This window comes from Corvus moneduloides, chromosome 8 (genome assembly GCF_009650955.1).
Source record: "Corvus moneduloides isolate bCorMon1 chromosome 8, bCorMon1.pri, whole genome shotgun sequence".
NCBI lineage: Eukaryota > Metazoa > Chordata > Aves > Passeriformes > Corvidae > Corvus > Corvus moneduloides.
In genome coordinates, this window is record NC_045483.1 from 34,369,673 (window position 1) to 34,394,821 (window position 25,149).

Here is a 25,149-nt window from a genome sequence, read left to right on the forward strand (position 1 = left end):
GTTGGGGGGAGGCTGAGGGGCGGCCCCGCTGAGGGGAGGCGGAGGAGCCGCTATCATGAGGGGACGGGCTGACTGTGCGGCGGCGGCGGCGCCGAGGGGAGGTGGAAAAGCCACAGTGAAGAGGGGAGGTGGTGGCGATGCGGTGGCGGCGCCGCTGAGGGGAGGCGGGGGAGCCGCCATGTTGGGGGGAGGCTGAGGGGCGGCCCCGCTGAGGGGCGGCGGCGGCGGCTGAGGGGCGGCCGCCTCTCCGCCCCTTGAAGAGCTCCGGACGGTGGGGGACTCTTCGTGGAGTAGCGTTCATGACTTGATGGAGTTGATGGGATCGGGCCGGGAGCGAGGCAGGAGCGGGGCGCACCCCGGCCCGTCAGGGCGCCTTGGGGTGTCCTCGGTGCCTCTGTGACGCGCTGGAGCCGCCGGTGAGCGCGGCCTCCTGCCCGCGACTGCCGCGTGCGCTTCGGTACAGTTACCGTCAGTAAAATAAATGAAAGGGACTCCTCCTCGGCTTCCCACTTTCCGCCGGTAAACAACCAGCTTCCCTGGCACTTGGGAGTGGGCAGGCCCTGGCACAGGGTGCCCAGAGCAGCTGGGGCTGCCCCTGGATCCCTGGCAGTGCCCAAGGCCAGGCTGGACACTGGGGCTTGGAGCAGCCTGGGACAGTGGAAGGTGTCCCTGCCCATGGCAGGGGTGGCACTGGATGATTTTTAAGGTTCCTTCCAACCCAAACCATTCCATGATTCTTTTGTGGTTCATTCAGGCCAGGTGAGATGCGGAAAATAAAAATTATTACTTTGTATTTCTCATGCCTGTTGAAATGTGGAACGTCTCAGTCCCAATACCACAGAGGGAACAAACCCCAACAACACCAACTCAGATTTCAACTCTTGGTTGCAGAATTCAGATGGTAATATTGTAAAACCTTAAAAATATATATATATATATATATACACAAACATTGTATTTTAAAATCCCCTATAAAAGCTACAAGTAATGCAATATTTATTTATAAGTCATTATAATAATATATTATAAAAGCCGATAAATACTGGAGAGCTTGGCTGGTGTTTACAGCCTGATTAAGTGTTTGTTTTGGTACAGCTCAGGGTAATAATAATAAGTATATATTGAAATATCGCGTTTACATATATTAACGTACATAATAAATACTGTAATAATTTATCGGTATAAAAAGTCACCTGCAGTGATTATTTCGGTCACTTCTGAGACAATGTCCCCTCTCTTACCCAATCATCTCTCCTACTTTTTCACGGGTTTTCCAAATTTAGTGCCAACACTGACTGGAGCGCTAACACACCAGGATAAAGACAACACCCACAGGGAACGCCCGCGGTTCCCTGCGGATACGGGGATTTAAAGCTTCCCGGCGATTCCAGCTCGTTTTGTCAGGCTTCGGGCACCGCCCACGCGGGAACCGGCGGAGCGCTTTGGGCGGCGCACCCGGAAGTGGCGGAGCGCTTTGAGCGGCGCACCCGGATGTGGCGGGAGGTTCGGCTCGAGCATTCTCGTGATGGCGGCGGCACCGCTGCGCGTGTGAGTGGGACGGGAACGGGGCGGGACACGGGACGGCGACAGGGTCTGCTGAGTTTGCGGTGGGGCCGGGCTGGACCGTGACGTGTCGGCCGCTCTTAACGCGCGGTGTCCCGCAGGCTGGCGTGTGGCGATGTGGAGGGGCGGCTGGAGGCGATCTTCGGGCGCGTCCGCGCCATCCAGGCCAAGAGCGGCCGCTTCGACGTAAGGCTTGTGGGGCTTGTGGGGGGGAGGTGAATGCGGTGCCGTTCACGCGGGGTTCCCTTTCCCGTCCCGAGACGGCCGAGGCCGGGAGCCCGTCCGGGGTGGGGTTATCGTGCGGGAGATGTGCCGGCGGCGCTCGCGTGGGTGTTGATGTCCCGTCCCTCCGCGGCAGCCACCCTCCTCTTTCTGCTCGGTGTGAGAAGGGGTTTGCAGCCCCTCAGCCCTCCCTGTCCAGCACCAAAGGATTGGGAGGAGCCGTGATCTGTGCAGAGAAGGCGGGAGAGCAGCTGGCTGTCCTTTTAAATCCGTTGATGTTGCGTTTAACACAAATAAACACAGAGGAATCTCTTCACTGCAGCAAACCAAATGCTGCTGAAGTGGTGCAGGCAAAGCCTTTGTGTGTGTTCTGTCTGTGGTGAAATGGCAACTCCCGCTTTATCCGGTGTTTTTAGATGCTTTTGTGTGTCGGGAATTTCTTTGGCTCTACTTCCGAGGCAGAATGGGCCGATTACCGCACGGGGGCCAAGAAAGGTAAGGAAGGAAGGTGGTGTCACCCGGGGGGCTGCGCTGCTTCACAGCCCACCTTGGAATCCAGGAGCCACAGCTGGGCACTGTGGTGTTAAAGCAGTTATAGTCCAGCAGGAAAACCCCACACAGGAGGGAAAGATGGCTTTGTGTGGAGCACCCCTGGGTTTAGGGCTGGGGATCATTCTGGAGCTAATCTTGCACAAGCAGGGGAGGGAGTTGTGGGTGGAGCACAGGTTGTTCACCCCCTGCAGCTGTGGGAACACCGGGCTGGGGACTTTGCAGGAAGGTTTGTTGTCCTGTGCCCGTTGCTCCCAAGGCGTGCTGGAGGGTCTGGCTGGGTGGGGCTTCCTGCTGTGATTCCTGGGGAATGTGGGCTGGTGCTGGTGCACTGGAATTAAAGCTCACTGAGTGCGTGAGGTTTCTCCCTCAGCTCCAATCCCAACCTACGTGCTCGGCGCTAACAACCAGGACACCCTGAGCTATTTCCCGGATGTCAGTGGCTGTGAGTTAGCTGAGAACATCACTTACTTGGGTAAGGCTGCAGGGGATTTGGGGTCAGAGAGCTGCCTTTGCCTGCTGGGGCTTTAGTGAACGTTCTCTCATCTTCCCACTTTAACACCTTCCTTTTTCTGGGAATTTTAAGTGGCATTTTTTATCCTTTGGCTCAAACGGGAGTTGAACTCAATGTCGGTACAATCTGTGTAAAATGTGAAAGAAAACCCTGCTTTCTTGATTTGTTTTTTTTTTTTTTAATTTCTCTGACACTGAACTTGCTAACCAGAAGGAATAGTGGTTGCAAGAGCCTGCTCTTTGAGGGAATCTTATTCCCAGAGCGTGCCTGTCTCTGTAGGAGAAGGTTTGAATATGGTTTTGTTTTGTACTGGAGTAGCAGAGGTAACAAGCGAAACGTAGCAAAGCTAAAAAGAAAAATCAGTTTCTTTCCAGAATTGCCACCTGGCCCAAAATATAACAAAGCAGAGGCACTTGGCTTTTTCCACTGAGACTCCATATTGCTGTGGATGAATTTTTGGGAAGCAGGGTGGCAGGGAGGAGGGGGAAGACTGGGGCTTGTCTGAAGAGCTTCATTGTGGGCAGGGTTGGGTTTGAGCTGTTGTGCCAAACGATGTCATTGCTCTGAGCACAGAAAATGAGCTGCCTGTGAGGACAGCTGCAGTGGCAGCGAGTCAGGGCTGCTGCTGCCCCGGCCCAGGGATGCCGTGCCCTGCCTGCAGCTCAGGGATGTGTGTGTGTGTTGCTGCAGGCCGCAGGGGCGTGTACAGCGGCTGCTCAGGGCTGCAGATCGCGTACCTGAGCGGCACCGAGGCGCAGGAGCAGCCGGCGCCCGCCCACAGCTTCAGCGCCAAGGATGTGGCCGAGCTGAAAACGTCCCTGTTGTCAACCCCAAACTTCAGGGGTGTGGATATATTGCTGACGTCCCCCTGGCCCCGAGACGTGGGGACTTTCGCCAACAGCGCGGTGAGTGCTCTGTTCCTGGGGGATTTCACAAAGGGCTGCCTTTCTGCTTGCTCTGGCAGTTCGGGTTGTTGGGCCCTCTCTGAGAGTTCGAGAAGGCTGGGAGTACAACCAGGGAGAGCAGGTGTTCTGGTTCTTCAGAGCAACAGCACTGAGGGGGAGGGGGATTTGTGAGACATCAGGGCGATTTATCTGTCCCCACCACTTTTTAAGTGTGTTGGTGTTTATTTCCTTAAGTATCAGTCAGGTGGTCTGGTTCTTCCTCAGTCTGGATTTTGGGAGTGTTGTTTCATTTGTGTCCAATTTTGTGTTGTTAATGTTCCTCAGCAGAAGTGATTTTCAAATGGTTTGAAACCTGCCTGGACAGCAAGGCCACACATGTGGCAAAAGAACATTTTTTGCTTCCTCTGTTTCTTCCAACATCCAAAAAGAGATACAGTCCTCAGTTTAAATGCGTGAAGAACCTTCCCTCACAGTGTAATAACCGACCCTGCTGCCCTTGGGGTTAGAGAGAAACAATTTGTAGGGATGTTCTGACTTAAAAAGGAAACTCAGACCTCAGAAGTTCCCATGGGGATTCTCTGTAGTTGTTCAATATGTCATTCCACGTTTGACTTCCCTTGGCATGGATTTTCTGGGACTGTATGCACTCGGGTGTACAGAGTATATTAAGCCTTTCTTTTCCCTGCTCTTTGACAGGTTTACATAAAGCTTGGTTTGTGTTTTGTAGGGAGAAATAGATACCAAGAAGTGTGGCTCCAAGTTAGTATCAGATCTAGCTGCAAGTCTCAAACCAAGGTACCATTTCGCTGCCCTGGAGAAGGCCTATTATGAAAGACTTCCTTACAGGTTTGTGAAGTCACGTGAAATCTCATTTATTTTCTAGTAAGGGTTCCGTTTTTAAGGAACACAGGAGGATCGATGTGCTGCCTGAGTATCTTCATGGCAGACAGGGGTTCTCCCACTGTCCTTTAAATACTTTATGTGCTGGTACAGCCAAGTTTTGCTTCCTTACAGGAATCACATGGTGCTACAGGAGACCCCACAGCACGTGACAAGGTTTATTGCACTTGCTGATGTTGGCAATGCAAGCAAGAAAAAGGTACTGACACCCTTGAACATTTCTTCTTTTCTCAAGTACAACAATAGGGCAGTGAGGCCAGTTAGAGGAAAGCAACAGGCACTTAAAAGCTTGGCTGAAGTGGAGGTGTCTGGCTCACTTGAGTAATAGGTACCACTTGCCTGTTATGTCAGAAGGGTAAGGGCTGTTCTGAGGCACAAACCACTGAAAATAACGAACTTCTGGGATGAGGTTTTTAACCGATTTCTCTTCTTTCCTTAAGAAATTTACAGAATATTGGTTGGTAGTTAAGAATGCACAGGTTCCAGGCCTGATAACAAAGAAGGCCTGAAAATGGGCAGGGATCAAGGATGCACTCCATAAACTCCTGGGTGGGACACTGGCACGGGGGGGTGTTTTCCCATGCCCTGCCTTGGCACAAACACCGATGAGCTGAGTGGTGTGGGACTCAGGGTCTTAGGTGATCTCCTCAGAGGTGCAGCCGTGGCCGGAGCTGCTTGCCCCTGAGCCCCTGTGTTCGTTGCAGTACCTCTACGCCTTCAGCATCGTGCCCTTGAGCTCCATGGACCCCACCGAGCTGGTGAAGCAGCCTCAGGATGTCACTGAAAATCCCTACCGGAAATTGAGGAAGGAGGCTCCCAAGAGCAAAGCTCCGCTCTGTGCAGAGGTACCGCCCTGTGCTCCTCCACCTGTGCCCTCTGGGTTCACGCTGTGCCTTTCCCTTTGGGATATCTCTGTCCAAAACTCTGCCATGGAGACAGGCTGGGAGAGCTGGGGGTGTTCAGCCTGCAGAAGAGAAAGCTCCAGGGAGACCTTATTGGGGTCTTTCACTTCTTAAAGGAGGACTGTAAGAAAGATGGGGACAGTTTTTTTTCCTCTGCAGCATCAAAGCCTTCTAATGGCATTTTGCTGTATGGGATAACTCAGTCATATGTTTTCACCCTCTGATGAGTCCGTGACAGGTTAACATCTCTAAGAAATAAAGCCATTCTTTTGGCACTGGCTGACAAATGAAAAGGTTTGAATAATCCATAAAATCAGGCAATTCTGAATATTCAGCATAAGGCTGAATAGGAGAGCATAATGATTTGGGGCAGCTCTCCCACAAGTTTTTCCCTGACTGAAGCAGGCAAAGTCTGCTGCATTACTAGGAGGACAGATCATTTTGTTCCAGGATATTCAGAAGGCATTTCTTCCTACAGAGGGTGCTCAGGCCTTGGCAGGGGCTGCCCAGGGAGCTTTGGAGTCCCCATCCCTGGAGGTGCCCAGGGAAGGCCTGGAGGTGGCACTTAGTGCTCTGGGCTGGGGACAAGGTGGGCATTGGGCACAGCTTGGACTCGGTGGGCTGGGAGGGCTTTTCCAGCCTCAGGGATCCTGGGATATTGATGCTTTTCAAAACTGGTTCACAGCTCTTCAGGAAAAATCAAATTTTTGTATATCCTGTCACTTTCTGTCATGCAGTTCTAACAGGCTTCACTTTTCATTTCCCAAACAGGAAGAACCGGCTTGTCAGTTTTTCTTCGACTTGAACAAGCATCAGGGAAAGAAACGTCCCTCAGATGGGAAAGAGAGAGGGGACTCCCAACCCAAGCAAGCCAAGAAACCCCGTAAGTGTGAGGCTGCTTTTTTCCTGAGCTCTTCCCTCGAGGCACTGGATGGAGCACGTCATTCCGTGTTGCTCCTCAAGCTGTCGAGCTGTATGTGTCAGCTGGCCAGTGACCTGTGTCATGGTGCCAGCTGCTGGGGGAATGCAGAAGGAGGAAGGGTCCCTTGTTTCCACGGGAAGGGAGGCTTCAACAGGTGAAAGAAGGGCCGGAAGCTCTTTGGGTCTGTGGTGGTTGTGGTTGGGCTGATGGCATTTACCCTCTGAACCAGAGTAGCCTCTGAACATGGCCCTTTCACAAAGCTCAGCTCAGGTATCACAATTTGGGTGTGAATCCAGGTGTTTTACGTGCGATGAATAGGCCAGAACTGACAAGTGTGTTTGACAGTGTCTGCCCTTGTCTGTACCTGTGCAGTATTTTACCTCATTTTGATTTGTTTGCTTAAATTTGCTGGTGTTTTCTTCTTAGTGAGCTGCGGCTACTAACTCCTGGAACTACTAAACTCCTCCTTCAATAGGTTATAGCATTCCAGGAGAATGGCAGTCAGCGGGGTGTGACTGCCACCACCTCCTTTCTTGCTGGAATTTCCCTGGCCAGAGCTGTGTCCTTCTGACACCTTCAGCACTTAATAGACTGGGAAGGGTGGCTGGCAAATGGCAGGTTTTCTGTGTTCTGACAAATATCCCTTGTGCTAATCCTGGTTTCCTTTCCCAACAAAGCTCAGCCCACGGGGCCCTGCTGGTTCTGCCTGGCCAGCCCCGAGGTGGAGAAGCACTTGGTGGTCAGTATTGGCACACATGTAAGTACCTGTAGCATGGGCTTTGCTGCGTCAGAACCATGCTAAGCCATGGCAAAACAAAATACGAAATTGCAATTTTAAATGTAAAACAAACTTATATTTGCATCTCTCGGGCTTGCTTTCAGTTTCTTTGCATCTCCTTTACAAACACATTCGTCTGCAAACACATAAACTCTTAAAAAGTGAAGCGTGGCCCAGTTTTGTTCCAGCAGCAGAGCTGGATTCCAGTGTCAGAACACTTTTTGCTGTGCCAGCCCTCTGTTACCATCTGGCAAAACTTTTCCAGCTGGAAGTCAGCTGGGACCTGCTTTGGCAGCAGGATGCACCGGTGCCAGATCTCCCTGGGATGGCTGGTTCCAGTTTTGTTCTACAGAGATGAAAGAGAAGATATCTCCAAGATGTACTTCAGGATGCTGACTTTGAAGCTTAGTCTCTCATTTTTTATGCGCTTTGCTTGAAGTTACTGCTCCTCTACAGCATAATCCACTTACAGGGGCAGGTTTGTCCTCAGGCCTAGTTTAGATTTTTAAGTGGATTTTTGTGTCAGAGTAAGAAATTCCTGGCACAGTGGTGAAGTTAACTCAGCTGCTTCCCCTCAGACAAGGCATCAAAAGATACTTTTTTTTTGTCCTTTGGCAGTCCCTCTGTCTCTTTCTCATTCCTCTAGTGATTAATAAATTCAGTATAAAAATAAATTCAAATAAAATTGCTAATACACAATCCTAATAAGCAACATAGAAGACTCTTCTGTTCCTGAGGCTGGGGGTAAATCCCCAGAGCACAGCAAATAACTGGTGTGTGTTGTTTTACCCTAGTGCTACCTTGCCCTGGCCAAAGGGGGTTTGTCACCTGACCACGTCCTGATTTTGCCAATTGGGCACTATCAGTCAGTGGTGGACTTGTCTTCAGAGGTGCTGGAAGAAGTGACCAAGTACAAGGCTGCCCTAAAGGAATTTTTCAGAAGCAAGGGAAAGAGATACGTCCTATTTGAAAGAAACTATAGGAGTCAGCATCTGCAGCTACAGGTATGGTTTGGGTGTCACCCTGGGAAAACATAAACTTGCACTGAATATAAACTCCAAATGAATTGAAAGAGTCATTTAGGGGTTTATTGTGGTGGTTGCTGTGTGTGGCAGATCTGTAAGTACATCAGAGCTGTATCAGAACTACCACAGAGATCAGACAGGAGAGGGCTGTGCTGAGAACTTCAAGCTTTGAGTTTTCAGCTCTCTGTCCAGCTCCTACAGGAAAAAAAGTCATAAGTTTAAGCCTGTAGAGATGGGTGCTCGCCTGTCTTGTGTGATGAGTCTGAGCTGTACTGAGGAGCACACCAGCTCCAGTGATGGACTGATGGCTTTCTGCAAATGGATTGTCTTCTCTTTATGGAAATGTCCCCCCTCTCCAGGTGGTTCCTGTCCCACTGGACCTCTGTACTTCTGAAGACATTAAAGAGGCCTTCATTGCACAAGCACAGGAACAGCAGATTGAATTGTTAGAAATCCCAGAGCACTCGGATATCGCGCAAGTATGGGGCCAGATTTCACCTGTTACTTCCCCTCTGTCCTGCCTAAGCTGCTGTTTGCCCCTGAGGTCACTCTGTGGGGCAGGGTTAAGCTGGTGGAGGCAGAGCCTCATGGACTTGATCTGGGGATGTGCCAGAGATGTTCTGCTCTGGGAGAAGTTCCCCTGAGCAATATACGATTTCTCAGCTGAGAAATACATGAGCGTGGCCTCTTCCTCCAAAAATGTTCAGTACTAGGCCGGGGTGACCCAGCTGAGGTTAAGAATGACCAGATCTGCCTGGTTCTCTTGTTTAGTCACTCACTGCAGAATTAGAGCACAAAATACAGTAGTGCCCAGGCTGCATCACCACTGGTGATGCCAGCAGGCAGTGACCCACTGCTCCTCCCTCCCAGGGAAGGTATTGTTTGGGGTCAGGCACTGACCTCCGGCAGTTTGTAGGGTTATTTTTCCAAGTTTCCTCCCAGGAGAGAGGACCATGGCATGGGGACAGCTGGGTCCCCAGGGCTCCTGAGCTGGCTGGGAAGAGGGTCTGCCTGTCACCTGGTAGCTCTTCCCAGACCAGTGTCTCTTCCGACCTTTCTTCACAGGAACGGTGGTTATAGACTGCCAGGGCGGTGGTGGAGTCACCAGCCCTGGAGGTGTTTAGGGGAAAGATCGGACGCGGCCCTCAGTGCCATGGTCTAGTTAGCAAGGCGGTGATCGGTCACATGTTGGACTGGATGGGCTCGGAGGTGTTTTCCAACCGAACTGATTCTGTGGTTCCGTGATTCCCGACCCGCAGGTGGCTCAGCCGGGGACGCCGTACTTCTACGTGGAGCTGGACACGGGGGAGAAGCTGTTCCACCGCATCCGCGGCCGCTTCCCGCTGCAGTTCGGCAGGTGCGTGCCCCGCCTCCCCGCCGCGCTGCCGTGCGCGCGCCGCCGTGCGCGCGCCGCCGCGGTGACGTCACGGCGCTGTGTTGCAGGGAGGTGCTGGCGAGCGAGGCGCTGCTGGCGCAGCCGCAGCGCGCGGACTGGCGGCAGTGCGCCGCCCAGCGGCCCGAGGAGGCGGCGCAGGCCCGCGCCTTCCGCCGCGAGTTCGAGCCCTTCGACTTCTCCCTCCGGGACTGAGGCGGCGCTGCGGGCGGCGGCCCCGGGCGGGCGCGGGCGGCGCCGGGCGGTGACGCGGCAATAAAGGCGGAGTGCCGGAGCGAGCGGCTGAGCCATGGAGCGGGGCGGCCCCCCCGCGCCCGCCGCCGGCGAGCGGGCCCCCGCCGGGGCGGCGCTGCGCGGGCACCCGGCCGGCGCCTGCGGGCCCTGGGAGATGCGCGACCGCCTGGGCACCGGCGGCTTCGGCAACGTGTGCCTGTACCAGCACCAGGTGGGGCCGGGCCGGGCGGCGGGGAGGGCACGGCCGGGCCGGGGCGGCTGACGGCGCTGTGTCCCGCAGGACTCGGGCGACCGCGTGGCTATCAAGTCGTGCCGGGTGGAGCTCAGCGTCAAGAACAAGGACCGCTGGTGTCATGAGATCGACATCATGAAGAAGTGAGTGCGGGCGGGCCGGCTCGGCTCGGCCCGGCACGGCACGGCTGCACCGGACAGACAGGGAGAGGGGGCAGCCGGGGGTCAGCCCCTGGACCGGCTGGGGAGACGGGGCCGTGTTGTGGGGACAGCTGGTGCCTCGGCTGCTTGACCAGCTTGGGAGTGGGGACAGCCGGGGGTCAGCCCCTGGACCTCTTGTCACCTGGCAAGCCTGTGCTGAGTTATGTCTCATCCCAAGATGTCCCATGCCTTGGCTTGGAAGCCGGCGACCCCCCAGCCCCCTGCCCTCCTGTGCTGCCTGGGCTGTTCACATCTGAAACTCCTCCAAACTCACACCACCCCGTGGGCTGAGTTTTGGTGTTGTGTGTTCCCATACCCTGCGGTATGTTTGTTTTTGATTTAGCAACCAGGGGCTCCTGGAATTGCTTTTTTACTGTCACGCTGCCAAATGTAAAGAATAAATTCTCCTTCTGCTTCCTTGTGACAAAGTCCATACTGTGTGCTGCCCACCCTCCCTCTCCAGCAGGTGAACCAGGACTGGACAGCTTTGGTCTCATGGACATGGGGGGGTGCCTCTGGGTGTTGAGGTCTCACAGAACTGCTCCCGAGAGAGAGAGAGAGAGAGATCCTGGAGCAGGAAATCCTCTGTCCCACTGGTGGGAGCAGGGATGCTCTGAGTTGTCCTCCCCAAGGCCTGCAGTGACCCTGCTGTTCAGGGCTTTTCTGAGCTCCTGCTGTCGCTTTGTTACCCTCTCCTGCTCACTGTCTGCCATGGCATGGAGGGAAACCACTTGTAGGGAACCTGAATTTGTAAGTCAAGGCTTGGTGATCTCTGATTTGGTTGCTGAAAACAAGCACTGAGTCACAAGCTGCTCTTGCATTGGCTTCCAGAGGCTTTGGAAGGTGTAGACAGAAATAATTTGCCTTCTTTTCCTTCTGGATGTGTCATTTATTCCCGTGAGTAGCATATATTAGCGACAGTCAGGAAGCAGCTGTTTGAATTCAGCTGCAGAAGTTAATTTTTCCCTCTGCATGTGGCTTTCAGCTGCCTGGTGCAGTTACACAGGGGTTGAGGGATTCCTGTGAAACCCTTGGGCCAGGGGGAATCTGTTCCCACACACAGCAGCACCCACCCACACATAATGACTTTGCCAGGACTGTGCAAGAACTTGAGCCTGTGTCCCCATCATCAAAGTCCTGTACCTTGGCTTTGAGACATCATTTCATCTCATCACTGGTTTGTGTATTCCCAAGGTATGGATTTGATGCATTTGGATACTGGTAGGTATCTGGTTGAAGAGTGAGTAAGGATACAGTTGGGGAATAAGCTGTGCCTGGAACATAAACAATGATTGCATTGCAATCTGTTGTCTCATTCTCCCAAGAGGGGAGTCAGAGTTTTCATCCAGCTCTCCGTGTGCTTAGGCTGAACCATCCCAACGTCGTGAGAGCCTGCGAAGTTCCCAAGGAGATGAACTTCCTTGTTAACAACGTTCCCCTCCTGGCCATGGAGTACTGCTCGGGGGGTGACCTCCGGAAGGTAACGCCTGCTTTGCTTTCAATAAAAACCAAACACCAATAACCCAACCAAGGCATGCTAGTGCTGCTCCTGTAACCAGGGCTGCTCCATGGTGCTTCTCTTTCTGGGTACAGGTGTGAGTGAGGACGTAAATGTAGAGTGGGAAAAAAACATGTGTGGGAAATGAGGCTTGTGTTTGTGAAAGCAGAGGGCAATCCAAGGGCAGATGCTCTTTTATCCAGGCAGAGTGTGTCCTTTCGTGGAGCTGCCTTAGCGTTAGTGCAGCTGCTGACACCCAGCATGTTTGGCTTTACTGCTGTGTCTCCATCTGTGCAGAGTCTGACTGGCTTGGATTCACATGTATCCAGTGTTACATTGCTCTCAGCACAGGGGATGAGCCTACCAGTGCTGGGCTGGGGATTCCAGGGATTCCGTGTTCCTGCTGAACTGGGAGCTGCCATTCTGCACACTGGCAACACCCAAAAATAAAGGAGCCTTTCAGTAGTTCCCCAGGCAGCAGCTTGGTGACCTGATATGCTCCCCTTCCATTACAGCTGGAGTCAGGAAGCAGCAACCTGTGTAGGGGCGAAGCAGCACATCCCTGTCAGGATTTGTGTAGAAATCACCTCATCTACGTGATCAGGAAACTCATTTTTGTGTAGTTTTTGTTACTGGTGTTTGAACAGCCCCAGGGAACGTGAGCAGTTGGTGAATGCAGTAACCGTGTCTCATTGTATGGTTTCAAGTTGTTTAAAACAGTTCAAGAGACAGTTTTAAGGCTTAAGTGGCAGTAAAAGGAGGCATATATGAAAGAGCACTTGGAGGTTGCAGACACAGGCATCAGAGACATCTGGCTCTTGTATTATTGCAGTAAAAGTTTGGAGACTCCCTGAAGGTATATTGAAGTGAAATGGCTGAGAAATTAGCTCTACTTGCAATGCAGTGTTTGATCATTTCTGATGAACATTTAGGTGTTGCATAGATGTTGAAACAACTTAGGAAGTAACATGCTTCATTCCATTTGATGCCCTGCACTGCTTTGCTCCCTAAGGGAAAAAAAAAGCATATTCTTTTTTATTTCTGATTGTATTCTTTAAATCTTTCTCTCGTTTGGCATAATTTTTGTTTTGCTTCATTATTAATTTCTCCTCGTGGATCCACCATGAGGGCTGAGGCACCTCAGTCATCTCTGAAAACCTTGAGTGCAGTAAAAGTCAGAAATTGCTGAAGCTGCTTTCATTGCCAGGTCATTAAGACAGTGATGAGGGGGAGCCTCGCTCACCTTCAGCCCTGTGGCCCTGCCTGTGTCTCCTACCCCTTTGTTTTCTGAATTTTCATTTTGTTTTGAGTTGTTTTCTTCTTGGCCGTGATTTTATTGCACAAAGTTAACTGCCCCATTCAGCTGGAGTGATCCTTGAGCTGTGCTGTTTGCTGGGCTGTGTCAGCAGGGCATGGAAAATGTTGGGGTTTGCTGTTACCTGTTGCAGTGTGGGTCTGAACATCTTTTGCGTTTTTTGTAGCTGCTAAACAAACCAGAAAACTGCTGTGGGCTGAAGGAAAGTCAAATCCTTTCTCTGCTTAGTGACATTGGTATGTAGTTAATGCTTGCTTTCTATCTGTTTTTTTTTTTTTTGGGGGGGGGGAGGGGGGTTGGGTTTTTTAATGTGTAGTGGCATTTTCCCTTTCTCAGCTAACCATGGAAAGGGAACTGAAACGAACAGGCTGTTAAAAAAATCAGGCCTGTTGGGAAGTACCTGGATTTTTGGACACCATGGGAAGGAAGAGCTGTCTGATACAGGGCAATGCCTGGGTTTCTCTAGGAAGGAGGTTTTCCAAGAGAGCTCCTTGTTTTCTTAATTATCTTACAGGTAACCCATCATTGCTTGTAGGAAGAGCTAGTTTTGGCATGAGAAAGTATTTTAGAGTACTGGCCTTGACTTCAGTCCTTTCAGTGCTCAGAGGGCTTCCAGCTGAATTCCTGAAATAAAGAGAAACTCTGCTTGCTTTATCCTTGTTCCCCTTCCAGAATGTTTTTTTTTTCCTAATAAATTAAGTGTCTTTGGCATGTCTTTGCAAAGATGTGAAAGTGCAGTGGAGAAGAAACAGAAGTTTGGAAGGTTTTAAATGTAGAAGTGAGTGGTGGTAAATCATGGAAGGCTGGGAATGAGATGTATTTTATCAGATGTATTTTAATTGATGGGAACTTTATTTTCTGTTAAACACGTGTCTTTCAGGGTCTGGTATCCAGTATTTGCACAAGAACAGAATTATACACAGAGATTTAAAGCCTGAAAATATTGTTCTTCAGGATGAAGGTGGGAAGGTAAGTCAGGTGGTCAGTGTGTTTCCACTGTCATTTCTGGAAGCTGTCACATTGAACTGGACTGAAAACTCAACTGAGAATTTACTAAAAGCTTTAACACTGTTGGTGAAGCTTTGCCATGGACTTTGTCCAGAATTTCCATTCTGGCTGTCCTCTTGAGAGGATTCTGGGGCTGTCACTGAGCAGATTTTGGGTTGTTTGGTGGTTTTTGCCTCAGCATTTGCTCTTCTGATGAACTGTTTAAACTGTCTGCAGATTGTTCACAAAATAATAGACCTGGGATATGCAAAGGATCTGGATCAAGGAAGTTTATGCACTTCATTTGTTGGAACTTTGCAATATTTGGTAAGACTTTTTTTCGTGTCACCAGCACTGGGGCAGGGCAGCTGTGGCTTGGCATGGCCAAGGGCTGAAACCTCCAAAAAAGGAGATCCTGGGGACCTGTCCCAAGGGTGTCCCCTCTCAGAGAGCCACACCTGGATGTGGCTTTGTCTCTGCAGAAATGCAAGGGAATACCACTGTCAAAGTGTCTTTTTATGATCCTTTTTAGGCTCCAGAACTCTTTGAGAATAAATCCTACTCGGTTACTGTTGATTACTGGAGCTTTGGCACAATGGTGTTTGAATGCATTGCAGGATTTAGACCTTTCTTACATAATCTACAGCCATTTGCCTGGTAAGACACTTATGCTGCAAGAGATGCTTGGAAGTACTTAAAAATTATGCTGAAAGACTTTAACCTGCATATGGAGGTTTCTGCTTGGTTTTTAAAAGGGTGGTTCTGGAACAGAAAAAATAGGAAACTTGGGTTTCTGTTAGAACAAGAGAAGAGGTAAGTCTTTCCAGAGGCAGAGTTAATTGGAAGGGCTCCCCTCCTCTATGTGGAGATGTTCTGGGCGGATTGAAAATGGCATCTTTGTCCTGAAAGACGAGTTTGTTTTCTAAAGCTGCTGGACAGGGGCACTTCTTTGCTGTCTTCAGTTGCTCCCTTACAAAAGTAACACTCCTCAGTATATACATGAAAGCTTTTATTTTCCAGGCATGAAAAAATCAAGAAGAAGGATCCAAAGCACATCTTTGCCTCTGAAGAGATGAGTGGGGAGGTTAGCTTCAGCACCCACCTGCCGCAGCCTCACAGCCTCTGTGGGTACGTCTGCCCTCATCACAGGGGACAGTTTTGGTCTTCTAAACTGAGGACTCTTCCTCCCTTTTGCCAAGCATTGAGAGCTCCTCCTTCTTTCTCCTCAGGAGTATTTCAAGTTCCTGGCACACTGCTGTTTGCTGTTCAGGGATAGCCTGTAGCCACTGGCTCTTTTTTGGATACTTTGGGCTCTCCGGTGCCTGTTGGCCACAAAGACAGAGCCTGTTCAACAGAGCACACAAGGAGAGGCCCAGGGAACTGGGCTGCTTCAGTCTGGTGAAGGGAGTATCTGCCTCCCCTTTCTTACACCCTTCTGCTTTAGTTTGATTGTAGAACCCATGGAAAACTGGTTGCAGCTGATGCTGAACTGGGATCCACAGCAGAGGGGTGGAGGTTCAGATCCTGAGACCAGTCGTCCAAGGTGTTTCCTAATAATGGATCACATACTGAATCTGAAGGTGAGTGGGGGGCTGTTTCTGGGTTTAAAGGCCTTCTGAAAGCATCCCAGAAGAGACAGAGAGTGTGTTCAGTGGAGCAAAGCTGTAATCCTGGCATCATCCAGCTTTCAGGACCATGAGCAATTTTTTCTCTTGGTATCAGGAAGTGAGTGCATATACAGCCTGTCCAGTACGTATTGGAAGATAAAACTTCTCCTGCAACATTAATCTCTAGCTTTACGTTTGGAGTTGAAGGATGACCCTGTAGTACTGTTTGTTATCTTGGAAAGGCTCACCAGGATCAAAGAAGGGTTTAATATTTGCTGATAACCGTTTTCCCGAACTTCACTGGTGATGCTGCAGCCTCCAGGTGTATTCATGCACTACAGTAGTAGTGCCTGTAGTAGAACAGAGGTGACATTCACCTGATTTTTCCTCTTCACATAATTACTGGAGCTTTGTGGAAGTCAGACTAGCCAAGGCAAGCCTGTGTAGAAACAGGAGGACAATTTTTGTCTCCATTCTTTTGATGTAATTAAGCTGCAGCAGGACTTGTGAAGGCTCTTAATGTGTCAGATTGTCATTTTCTGTGACATTAAAAGTTACAGGCCCAGATATGAGCGTTTTTTATGTGGGGCTTTACTCCTAAATTGATTATTGTGGTTATTAAAACCAAATGATGCTCTCATTCTGCTCTGTGCTCCCTCCTAGGCTTGTGTGCCTTTGTCTTTGTTATCCAAGGATTTGTAATCTGCTTGTCCTCCTTTTACAGATAGTACACATCCTAAACATGACCTCTGCCAAGATCGTGTCCTTCCTTTTGCATCCCGAGGAAAGCCTTCATTCCCTTCAGAATCGCATTGAGTTTGAGACTGGAATAAGCACTGGAAATCAGGAGCTGCTGTTGGAAACAGGGATTTGCCTGGACCCTCGGAAACCTGCTTCCCAGTGTGTTATTGATGGTGTGGTAAGAACGATTCTGTTCGTGTCTTTCACCTTCTCAGAGACTTTAAAAGCTTACAGAAGAAAAATTGCCTGAATCTTCTCCCACAGGAGGCAGTTTGCTCTGTGAGTGTAACTCTTGAGGCTTTTTATTGGGTAATATAAGCAGATTTCTGTAGTTGTACTCCGCCTAAATATTTAAATAATTGCTAGCAAAGGGTCTTGCCTTTCTGTGGGATCTATCAAAATAAGTTTTTTAAGGCACTTGGTAAGAGAGTGCCCACAATAATTAGTTCCTGATGTGCTGGGTGAGTAGGAGCTGTTTGGGATTTCTCTTGTTTATATTCTCTTCTCCTTTCTCCCCAGAGAGGCTGGGACAGCTACATGGTCTATTTATTTGATAAAAGCAAAACTGTCTACGATGGCCCCTTTGCTTCTCGGAGTCTGTCTGACTGTGTCAACTACATTGGTGAGTGTGCTGGAGAAGTGCTGTTCCTCATGCAAAATGAAAAGAAATCTGCTTTATAAAACCATGTGTGTTGTCTTGAAGAGCACTGTCTGATTCAGAGAGAACTATTTAAGAACCTGAAGCAGCCTAACACCTTGTCCTGATGACAGAGCCCTGGCATCACCAGTTTGTGCTTTTAGGCTCTGTATGGAAGCTGCTTCTCTGCTTGCTGCTTCCCCTGCTTGTCTCCTGAGATGACATGAGTCATTGCAGGACCTAGCAGACCTCTCTGAAGGTTTATTTATCGTAAATCTATATCTGTATGAGTCACCCTGTGTACCTCTATGAAAGAAAACTAGTGTCAGGGGACAGGAGATGTCTGCTGGGATACTGCATGTAAGGAAAATCCCTTGTGATGTGCAGTTACTGTTCAGTAACTTAATTTTCTTTGGCCTGTCTCCACTGGTTTTCCTCATCTTTTAGTGTCACTCAGGTTTTTCTGTGTTCTGGGCTGTTTTATTCTGGTGAATCTCATTGCGTGGCACCATTGTGCTGAATCTCTTGGAGCGAAGGTTTTTTACGACGTGTTTATTGCTACCCCAGTGTACTGACAGTTCCCATCACTGCAGGGGAACACACAGGAGTCCTGCATCTTTTCCCCTTAGACATCTACACCAGGAAATCTGAGAGGAAACCTATAAAAGGTTTGAAGACATTTTCAGATGAAACACATCAGGACAGTGACCAGTATCAATGGATTAAACAGAGCAGTTGAATTTGCTTTGCTACCTTGGGCTTTAGAGTTTTTGGGCCAAAAACCCCCACAGGGTTTTAGCTGCTCAGTCACAGGTTGTCACATACCTGGGGAGGTGTGACATGAAAAGCTCATACAAGCTTCAGCAGCATCACCTAGAAATTGAGCAGAACTTACCTGGCTTCCTAGGCCCCTGAAGCAGGAATTAGGAATGTTGTCCTTTTCCAGAGCTGTCGCTTCACTCTGTTTCTCTTGTGTCCAGTCCAGGACAGCAAAATCCAGCTGCCGATCCCTCAGCTGCGCAAGGTGTGGGCAGAAGCGGTTCACTACGTCATTGGGCTGAAGGAGGACTACAGCAGGCTTTTCCAGGGACAGAGAGCTGCCATGTGAGTTGGCACTCCTTCAGAGGGATCAGTGCTGTGCCAGCACAGGGTCTATTTGCCTGGAACTGTGCACCTCGGGAGTTGTGGTTCCCCAAAGCTTTACAGCCCTCTGCTGTTCTGTGCCTTTACGTTATAAAACATATTTGGGCTGGGAGCTTACTCCCCAAAAAACTGTGCTGGGTAATGCCTGACATTGATAATAATTGAAAAAACTTGAACATACTCAGAGTCTCACAGCATGGCTGAGGTCAATGGGGACCTGTGGAGGTCCTTCAGCCCAATCCATGCTCCAAAAGGACCACATCCAGACAGCTTTCAAATACCTCCAAGGGTGGAGACTCCACAACCTCTCTGGGCAGCTTGTGCCAGTGCTCAGTCACACTTAGAGTAACAGAATTTCCTCTTTTTGAAGGCCAAGTAGGCTTTTCAGCTAATGTGTGCTGTCCTTGTTCCATCTGTTAGGCTCAGCCTCCTTCGGTATAATGCCAACCTGATCAAAATGAAGAACAACATGGTGTCAGCATCCCAGCAGCTGAAAGCAAAGCTGGAATTCTTCCACCAGAGCATTCGCCTCGACCTGGAGAGATACAGTGACCAGATGGCTTATGGCATATGTAGGTATTGGGGAACACTGGTCTGGGTGTCTCCTGTGATCCTGTAAAGGAGCTCAGCATCTTTATTGGGGGTATTTTAGCTAGGGGAGATGCAGGAGGAGAGTTTGTCAGGAGCAAAGGCAGTAGGATAAAATACAGGATATTTTTGGAGACCTTCAGTGACAGTGAGACAGGTGGTCAGCTATCCTCCACTGAGAACAGAAAACAGGAGCGTTAATAGTACTGATGATGTAAATATTTGCTATTTATTCATTCAGAGTCTGATTCATTTGGAGTTGTGACTGGACACCAAGTGGAGGGCAGAGCTGCTGCATTTACTGACAGAGCTAAAAAGCTGTTGTGCTTGTTATCAGGAGGTACCATTTGTCAGGATGAGAGATAGGCTGGAAAAGCACCAGCCACAGCTTCATGTCACAGAAACAAATAGTGTTTGGGAAAGAATAGCAAGATTTACACATAGTTTGAATTTATATGGCTGAAAAATGCAGCTTGAGTCAAAAATGATGACTGGGCTGAAGGATGATGATGGAAAATGGAAAGACACTGAGAACTGGGTTTGGACAGTCTGTGTTCAATCAAAAGTGGCAGTTGTTGAGCTTAGTGGAGGAGTTTGAAGACTCAGACTCATTTTAGGCCGGTGATTGCAAGCAGTGAAATCCTACCGAAGGGTTTGTGTGTGAGTTAAGGTTAATCACAGTTGCAGCTTTACTTTCTCTGTGATCTCTTGGTCATGACTCCTGCCGGGAGATTGAGCATCATGTTCTTTGTGTTCAAATTACACCAATATAGGTAAAGTCCAGGTCTTGCTTTATTTTTGTGTCTTAATGTCTTTTTTTAAATTAACAACTCTCTCCTCTTAAGCTTCAGAAAAGATGCTCAAAGCCTGGAAGGAAATGGAAGAGAAAGCCTCTCAGTGTGCACAGGTGGGGACGTTAAAGAAGCTTCATTATCTCTGTGTGAAGGAGATTGTGGCAGGACCTTAATGTGTCGTCTGTGCCACTGCTGTGTCTCTTCAGTGTTTCAAATCCTGCCTGCTGTGGGACCAGGAATATCACTGCAGGTGCATTAAAAAACAAAGAGTCTCCTGTCACCAAGGGTTGTGACTGGATTTGGGCAAAAACAACACAAAAGTCACCGGACTCAGTTCTCTGAAAAGGAAAGCAGAATTAATAGACATGTTACTTGTTGCCCAAAAGAAATGGTGTTGCGATGGAGCAGAAGTCTTCCTGGCTGGATTTGCTGCATGCAGAAATTCCCATTGCTGAAGCTGAAAACCAATCCCTTGCTATGCAGTGATTTCAAAATTGCAGGCCTTCGTTGCAGAGTACAGACATAAATCACTGGCATTCTGCAAGCAAATACACAAATTAGTTTTAAGCAAGAGTCATCTCTTTTTTACTATCTAAGGAATAGATAAAAAGGTGGCTGATTCTAGCAGAATAATTCAAGGCTGTCCCAGGCTGTTTCCAGTCAACCAGGAACCTCAACCAGTATTTACTTGGCAGACCCAGCAGAATTATGTTCTGTTATTCCACCTGCCCTGTCCCTTTGTCAGGAATGGAAAATGTTTCACTCTATACACAGGGATATCTCAGTCTGTCTAGCAGGCAGTCCAGAGACATGGAGAGATGATTTATGAAGAAACTGATTTGCCTCAGCCAGTGTGGTGGCCAGAGGTTTGGGTGTAGGTGATGCACTGAGAACAAAAACTTCAATTATTGTAGCAGCCGTCATGTCAAAGAGCTTTTTTGTCTCCTACACTGACATGCAGTCAGCCCATTATCCAAACAAGTGTTCTGGGGGGTCTTTATCTCCTTGATTGCTCTCCTTCGGTCTGATCTGTGCCCACATTCCACCTCAGGCTGAAGATATTGGCTACCTGGATGAGCAGATCATGGCTCTGCACACCGAAATCGTGGAGCTGCAGAAGAGTCCGTATGCAAGGCGCCAGGGAGAGGTCATGGAGAGCTTGTGAGTCCTGTGCTTCTCCTTTTTACTGCACGTAATTGGATTCTGTGTGTTTCAGTGTCTGAGGGGGTTTTTTCTCCTCTGTTGCTGGTTCCCTTGGCGATTTTGAAATGCAAACCACAAGTACAGAGTAGTGGACAGTTGATTTGAGATCGTTTTGCTCATGGAAGGGAAGATCCCACCACTTGTGGGACACTTCTCTGTCACCGAACTATGAAACCTCGTCTCTCCAGAGCGCAGGACTAAGATATATCTTGATCTCAACTGGGGATTTCCTTTTGTGTTGGAGAGGAGTGACTTTCTTAGTGTTGAGTGAGAAAACCACGTGATCATTGTAAAACCCTGTTGAATACCTTCAGTATTTTCAAATCAAGGGTAAATAACTCTTGGGTACTTGAATATTTGGAAAGTTGATTTTTTTGGGGAAGTATTAAAATATGAAAGAGCCAAATGGTATTTCTGATCTTGAGGAGACATAGGAAGCAGTTACTGGGCTGTTGCTGAGAGCACAAGTGGTGATTCTAACAGAGAGGGATTGAACAGCCATTAAATACGTTAATAAGAGCTCTTCAGAACACCTCTGCCTCTTCAGGGAGGAAATGTGCCTGTTCCTGGCTTGTTCTCCCCTCTCCCTCTTTGCTAAGTTGCTTTTCATCCTGTGTAATTGCAGCAGAACTGGTGCACAGAGGATGAAGTGGTGAAAAGGAGAAGCCACCTCCTGCAGCAGCAGCTCAAACTAATCACGAACCTGCCTCCTTAAACATTATTTTTAAGCAATTCCACCACTGCAGACCAGGGTCAGAGCTGGGAAACTGCTCCTTGTTTCTGACAGAGTGGGATTTAGAACAGGGAGGATTTTGTTCAAGGCTGGAAGTTTTCAGTTTGGCTGCTTCTGAAATATTTGAAAGAAGTAACGTTTATTTAATGGGAAGAAGAGAAGCTCAGTCGTCTTGCTTGGGATGCAGCTGTCTCTTTCCATTTACGGAACATCACTAAAATTCAGGCAAAAAATGCAGAACAGGAACAAGAACTTCTCAGGCAGTTGGGCAGTCACAGTTTCAAAAATGAAACTGGATAATTAAGGATACAGGGGAAAGAAAACACAGCTGAGCCATTTGAAGATTTGAAACTGAAAATAAGCTCCACTTGTGGTTTTCTAAGAAGAAAACGCATAATTGGAGAAAAAGAGAGACAGCTTTTAGGAAAGTGTGGGATTCCATCACAGAAAGAACATCCCTGTGTGCAAAAGGTTGTGCTTGTGTACCAGCTGTAGGAGAAGATCCAGTGTCTGTGGGTTCAGAAAGGCATCCCTCCATTGCAATGCTTCTTTTCCTGAGTCACCTGCCTGGTCACGCCTGTCTGAATCATATTCTTCTTTTTAAAGGGAACAGAGAGCCATAGACTTGTACAAGCAATTAAAAACAAGACCTCCAGGTATGGAAGGAGATGATTTAAAGACTGTTTCACACTTGTACCCCGTGATTGATTTTTCTGAACTGAAACCCAGAAATTACTGTTAGGATTTACTAACGTGGTGGTTGCTGGCCCTTGCAGATCATGCCTACAGTGACAGCACAGACATGGTGAAGATCATTGTGCAGACAGTACAGAGCCAGGATCGAGTCCTCAAGGAGCTCTTTGGCCACCTCAGGTACTGTATGCAGACAAAAAAACCCAAACAAATCCAACTTGCAGCATTTGTAGCTTTGTAGTAGGAAAGGAGAGGGAAAACCAGGGGGATCAGAGCCCAAAAAGCTCCATCCACGTTTCTCATAGCATTAATTCTGCTCCTCTGTGTCGAATTTCCACTTAATTGTTAAAAACGTGACTGTTAGCATCCAAGAGTTCACTTTAAAACGAGGCAAATTCTGCCAGTTGGAGGTTGGGATTCAAATCTTCAGGAAAAACAGTAGTAGTGTAAGAGCTGAGAAGATACTCCAGTGATTTGTACATTAATTTTTCACGTATCTTGAATCCCAAGGTGGGGCTTTTGGTTTTGCCAGAATGTGTTGCCACACAAACTGGGAAGTGACTTTGTGTTTGGTTTTTATCCTAGCAAGCTCTTGGGCTGCAAGCAGAAGATCATTGACTTGCTCCCCGAGATTGAAGTGGCTCTAAACAACATCAAGGAAGCTGACAACTCAGTGATGCAGATGCAGGGAAAGAGACAAAGGGAGATCTGGCATCTGCTGAAAATTGCTTGTGTGAGTAGCTGTTGGGCTGTTTGTTTGCACTTCCTTCCAGTGCAGGAGCCGGGAGACATCAAAGTAAACTCAGCAAAAAGGAGTTACTGCCACACCATGGCTGATTTTTTTTTTTTTTTTCCCTGCAGAGAAGGGCAGTCTGAGATGGTGAAAGCAGAAGCTAAGTAGGTGCTTTCCTGGTTAGCTTAAGGTGTTCTAGAGAGTGCTCTGCTCCTTTTGCATTAATGACAGTGCCTGAGGCCATCTCCTGATTCCCACGTCTGTCTGTGTTACCAGCAGTGCTCCTGTGTAATCCCAAATCTTGCCTACATAACGTTTCAGCCTAAATGCTTCTGAATTTCCTTCTTCCAGACTCAGAGCTCCTCTCGGTCACTGGTCAGCTCCAGCCTGGAAGGGACAGCCTCAACTCCAGCAGCCACGTGGCTCCCGCAGAGCTCCTCAGGGAACACAGCTCCTCACCCTCTGTCCTCGCTGGCAGCTCCTGAAGATGGGTACGAGCTGCTGGGGAGGGAGCCACTGCAGGCAGCTCAGCATGCCTGCTTCAGTATCTGAGGGCCTTTATTCTCCCCAGACAAGTTGCAGGAGTTTGTGTGTTGGGAATGCTTTGGGAAATCCGGGATTTGGTTGAACTCTTGATTGAGAAACCTCTGCTCTCTATTTCTGAGCCAGTTCCACGTACTGCATGCACTGCTGAAGCATGTGCCCTCCATTTATTGCATGTCATGTTGCTCTTCCTTGGGCTTGGGTCTGGTTATTAAGGCCCCTCTCCTTCAGTCCACGCTGGGCTATCAGGAGCTGAGGGGGTTTTTCTCTCTGCTTAATTAGCAATTTTACTTCCAGTATGTTCTGTCAGTGTGAAGCCATTCTCCTTTGTCCTGCCACGTCCAGGCAGGATTTTGTGTCACCTACCACTACAAATCACTTTTTTGGGTTGCTTGGGTTTTGGTTTTGTTGTGTTTTCCCCCAGTGCAGAGCTTTTTGCTGGCAGTGGTACTTTTGGTGCTTGGAATCCATCATCTTAGGGGTTTTTTGTTCCTGCAGGGAAAATTTTGCTGACGTGATACAGGAGAATGTGAATTACCTCGAGCTCTTCAGCAGCATTCTGCAGGAGGTGAGGCAGGAGCAGAACAGCATGATGGTAAGTGCTGGTGCATCTGCCAGGACCTGGCTTTCAAGAACCACCTAAGGGTGCTCTGGGGACGTGGAGAACTCCTTGAACAGGAAAAGGTACCAGGCTGCTCCAAGCCCCATCCAGTCTGGCCTTGGACACTTCCAGGGATGGGGCAGCCACAGCTTCTCTGGGCAGCCTGTGCCAGTGTGCATGGATATACGTGTCTTCCCAGTATCTCATCTATCCCTGCCCTCTGGCAGTGGGAAGCCATTCCCCCTTGTCCTGGCACTCCAGGCCCTCGGAAATAGCCTCTTTCCATTTTTCCTGTCGGCCCCCTTCAGGCCCTGGAAGGCCACAGTGAGGTCATCCTGAAGCTTCTCTTCCCCAGGCTGAGCAATCCCAGTTCTCTCAGCCTTTCCTCAGAGGAAAGAGGAGACAGTCATCCTTTGGCCACCAGTTTGGAAAATCCCACGATCTCCCAAACTAGAATGGACTCACAGGGCTCACTGAGTCTGGCTCCTGTGCTGTGCTGCATTGTGTTAACTCCTGGGAGCATCCTTTCTAAGGGCAATTACTGATTTTTCATCAAATGAGACACACGTCCAGTAGCCAGACCCTGCACTCAGTTGTTCTTTTGCTACTCTTTGCAGAGCTTCGACTGGAGCTGGCTGAAGTAGCCCCAGGAGCTGCATCACCCAAGTGCCTTCTGTGTGCTGAGCGCGGGCTCGGCCGCCTTCCCTGTGGGACCCAGCGGTGTTTTGTTGACATCACCACGGCCCCTGCTGGCTGTGTCCCCAGGGAGCAGCCTGGGCCCAGCCCGTGGAGCCTCCTCAGGGCAGGGGGCGCGGGCAGGCCCCGCCGCTGCCGTGTGCCCCATGAATGTATAGCGCGTGTATATATAATAAACTCTGTGGTGAGAGACACACACACACACGCGGTGAGGCCTGGTCGCTCTCGTGCCGCCATCGCTCTCACGCCGTTGCCAGGCAACCAGGGGCGGTGGGCGGCCATGACGTCATCACCGCGC

The 25,149-nt window shown here is 49.3% G+C and overlaps 2 protein-coding genes across 2 annotated transcripts; both read left to right on the forward strand.

The window, feature by feature from the left end:
* The first annotated feature begins 1,464 nt into the window (after window positions 1-1,464).
* CWF19L1 (CWF19 like cell cycle control factor 1) lies at window positions 1,465-10,763 on the forward strand. Its single transcript, XM_032116354.1, has 15 exons — window positions 1,465-1,548; window positions 1,665-1,749; window positions 2,202-2,280; window positions 2,708-2,809; window positions 3,539-3,753; window positions 4,481-4,599; window positions 4,768-4,852; window positions 5,358-5,498; window positions 6,327-6,438; window positions 7,155-7,234; window positions 8,050-8,259; window positions 8,640-8,759; window positions 9,540-9,637; window positions 9,724-10,118; window positions 10,188-10,763. Exons 1-14 carry the CDS (start codon window positions 1,526-1,528, stop codon window positions 9,866-9,868), a joined length of 1,614 nt encoding a protein of 537 aa, XP_031972245.1. The 5' UTR covers window positions 1,465-1,525; the 3' UTR covers window positions 9,869-10,118; window positions 10,188-10,763.
* On the forward strand, window positions 9,938-25,051 carry CHUK (component of inhibitor of nuclear factor kappa B kinase complex). Its single transcript, XM_032116353.1, has 21 exons — window positions 9,938-10,118; window positions 10,188-10,282; window positions 11,705-11,819; window positions 13,319-13,388; window positions 14,033-14,121; window positions 14,377-14,466; window positions 14,672-14,796; window positions 15,160-15,267; window positions 15,584-15,719; window positions 16,471-16,665; window positions 17,007-17,109; window positions 18,105-18,228; window positions 18,688-18,839; window positions 19,701-19,762; window positions 20,701-20,810; window positions 22,192-22,241; window positions 22,362-22,458; window positions 22,864-23,011; window positions 23,363-23,502; window positions 24,053-24,149; window positions 24,773-25,051. Exons 1-21 carry the CDS (start codon window positions 9,963-9,965, stop codon window positions 24,797-24,799), a joined length of 2,289 nt encoding a protein of 762 aa, XP_031972244.1. The 5' UTR covers window positions 9,938-9,962; the 3' UTR covers window positions 24,800-25,051.
* The last annotated feature ends 98 nt before the right edge of the window (window positions 25,052-25,149 follow it).

Coding starts and splice junctions, on each gene's coding strand:
- CHUK (XM_032116353.1), top strand. CDS start 9,963: ATGGAGCGGGGCGGCCCCCCCGCGCCCGCCGCCGGCGAGCGGGCCCCC. Junction 23,012..23,362: donor ATCTGCTGAAAATTGCTTGT/GTGAGTAGCTGT, acceptor TCCTTCTTCCAG/ACTCAGAGCTCCTCTCGGTC. Junction 23,503..24,052: donor CTGGCAGCTCCTGAAGATGG/GTACGAGCTGCT, acceptor TTGTTCCTGCAG/GGAAAATTTTGCTGACGTGA.
- CWF19L1 (XM_032116354.1), top strand. CDS start 1,526: ATGGCGGCGGCACCGCTGCGCGT. Junction 1,549..1,664: donor GCGGCGGCACCGCTGCGCGT/GTGAGTGGGACG, acceptor GGTGTCCCGCAG/GCTGGCGTGTGGCGATGTGG. Junction 6,439..7,154: donor CAAGCAAGCCAAGAAACCCC/GTAAGTGTGAGG, acceptor TTCCCAACAAAG/CTCAGCCCACGGGGCCCTGC.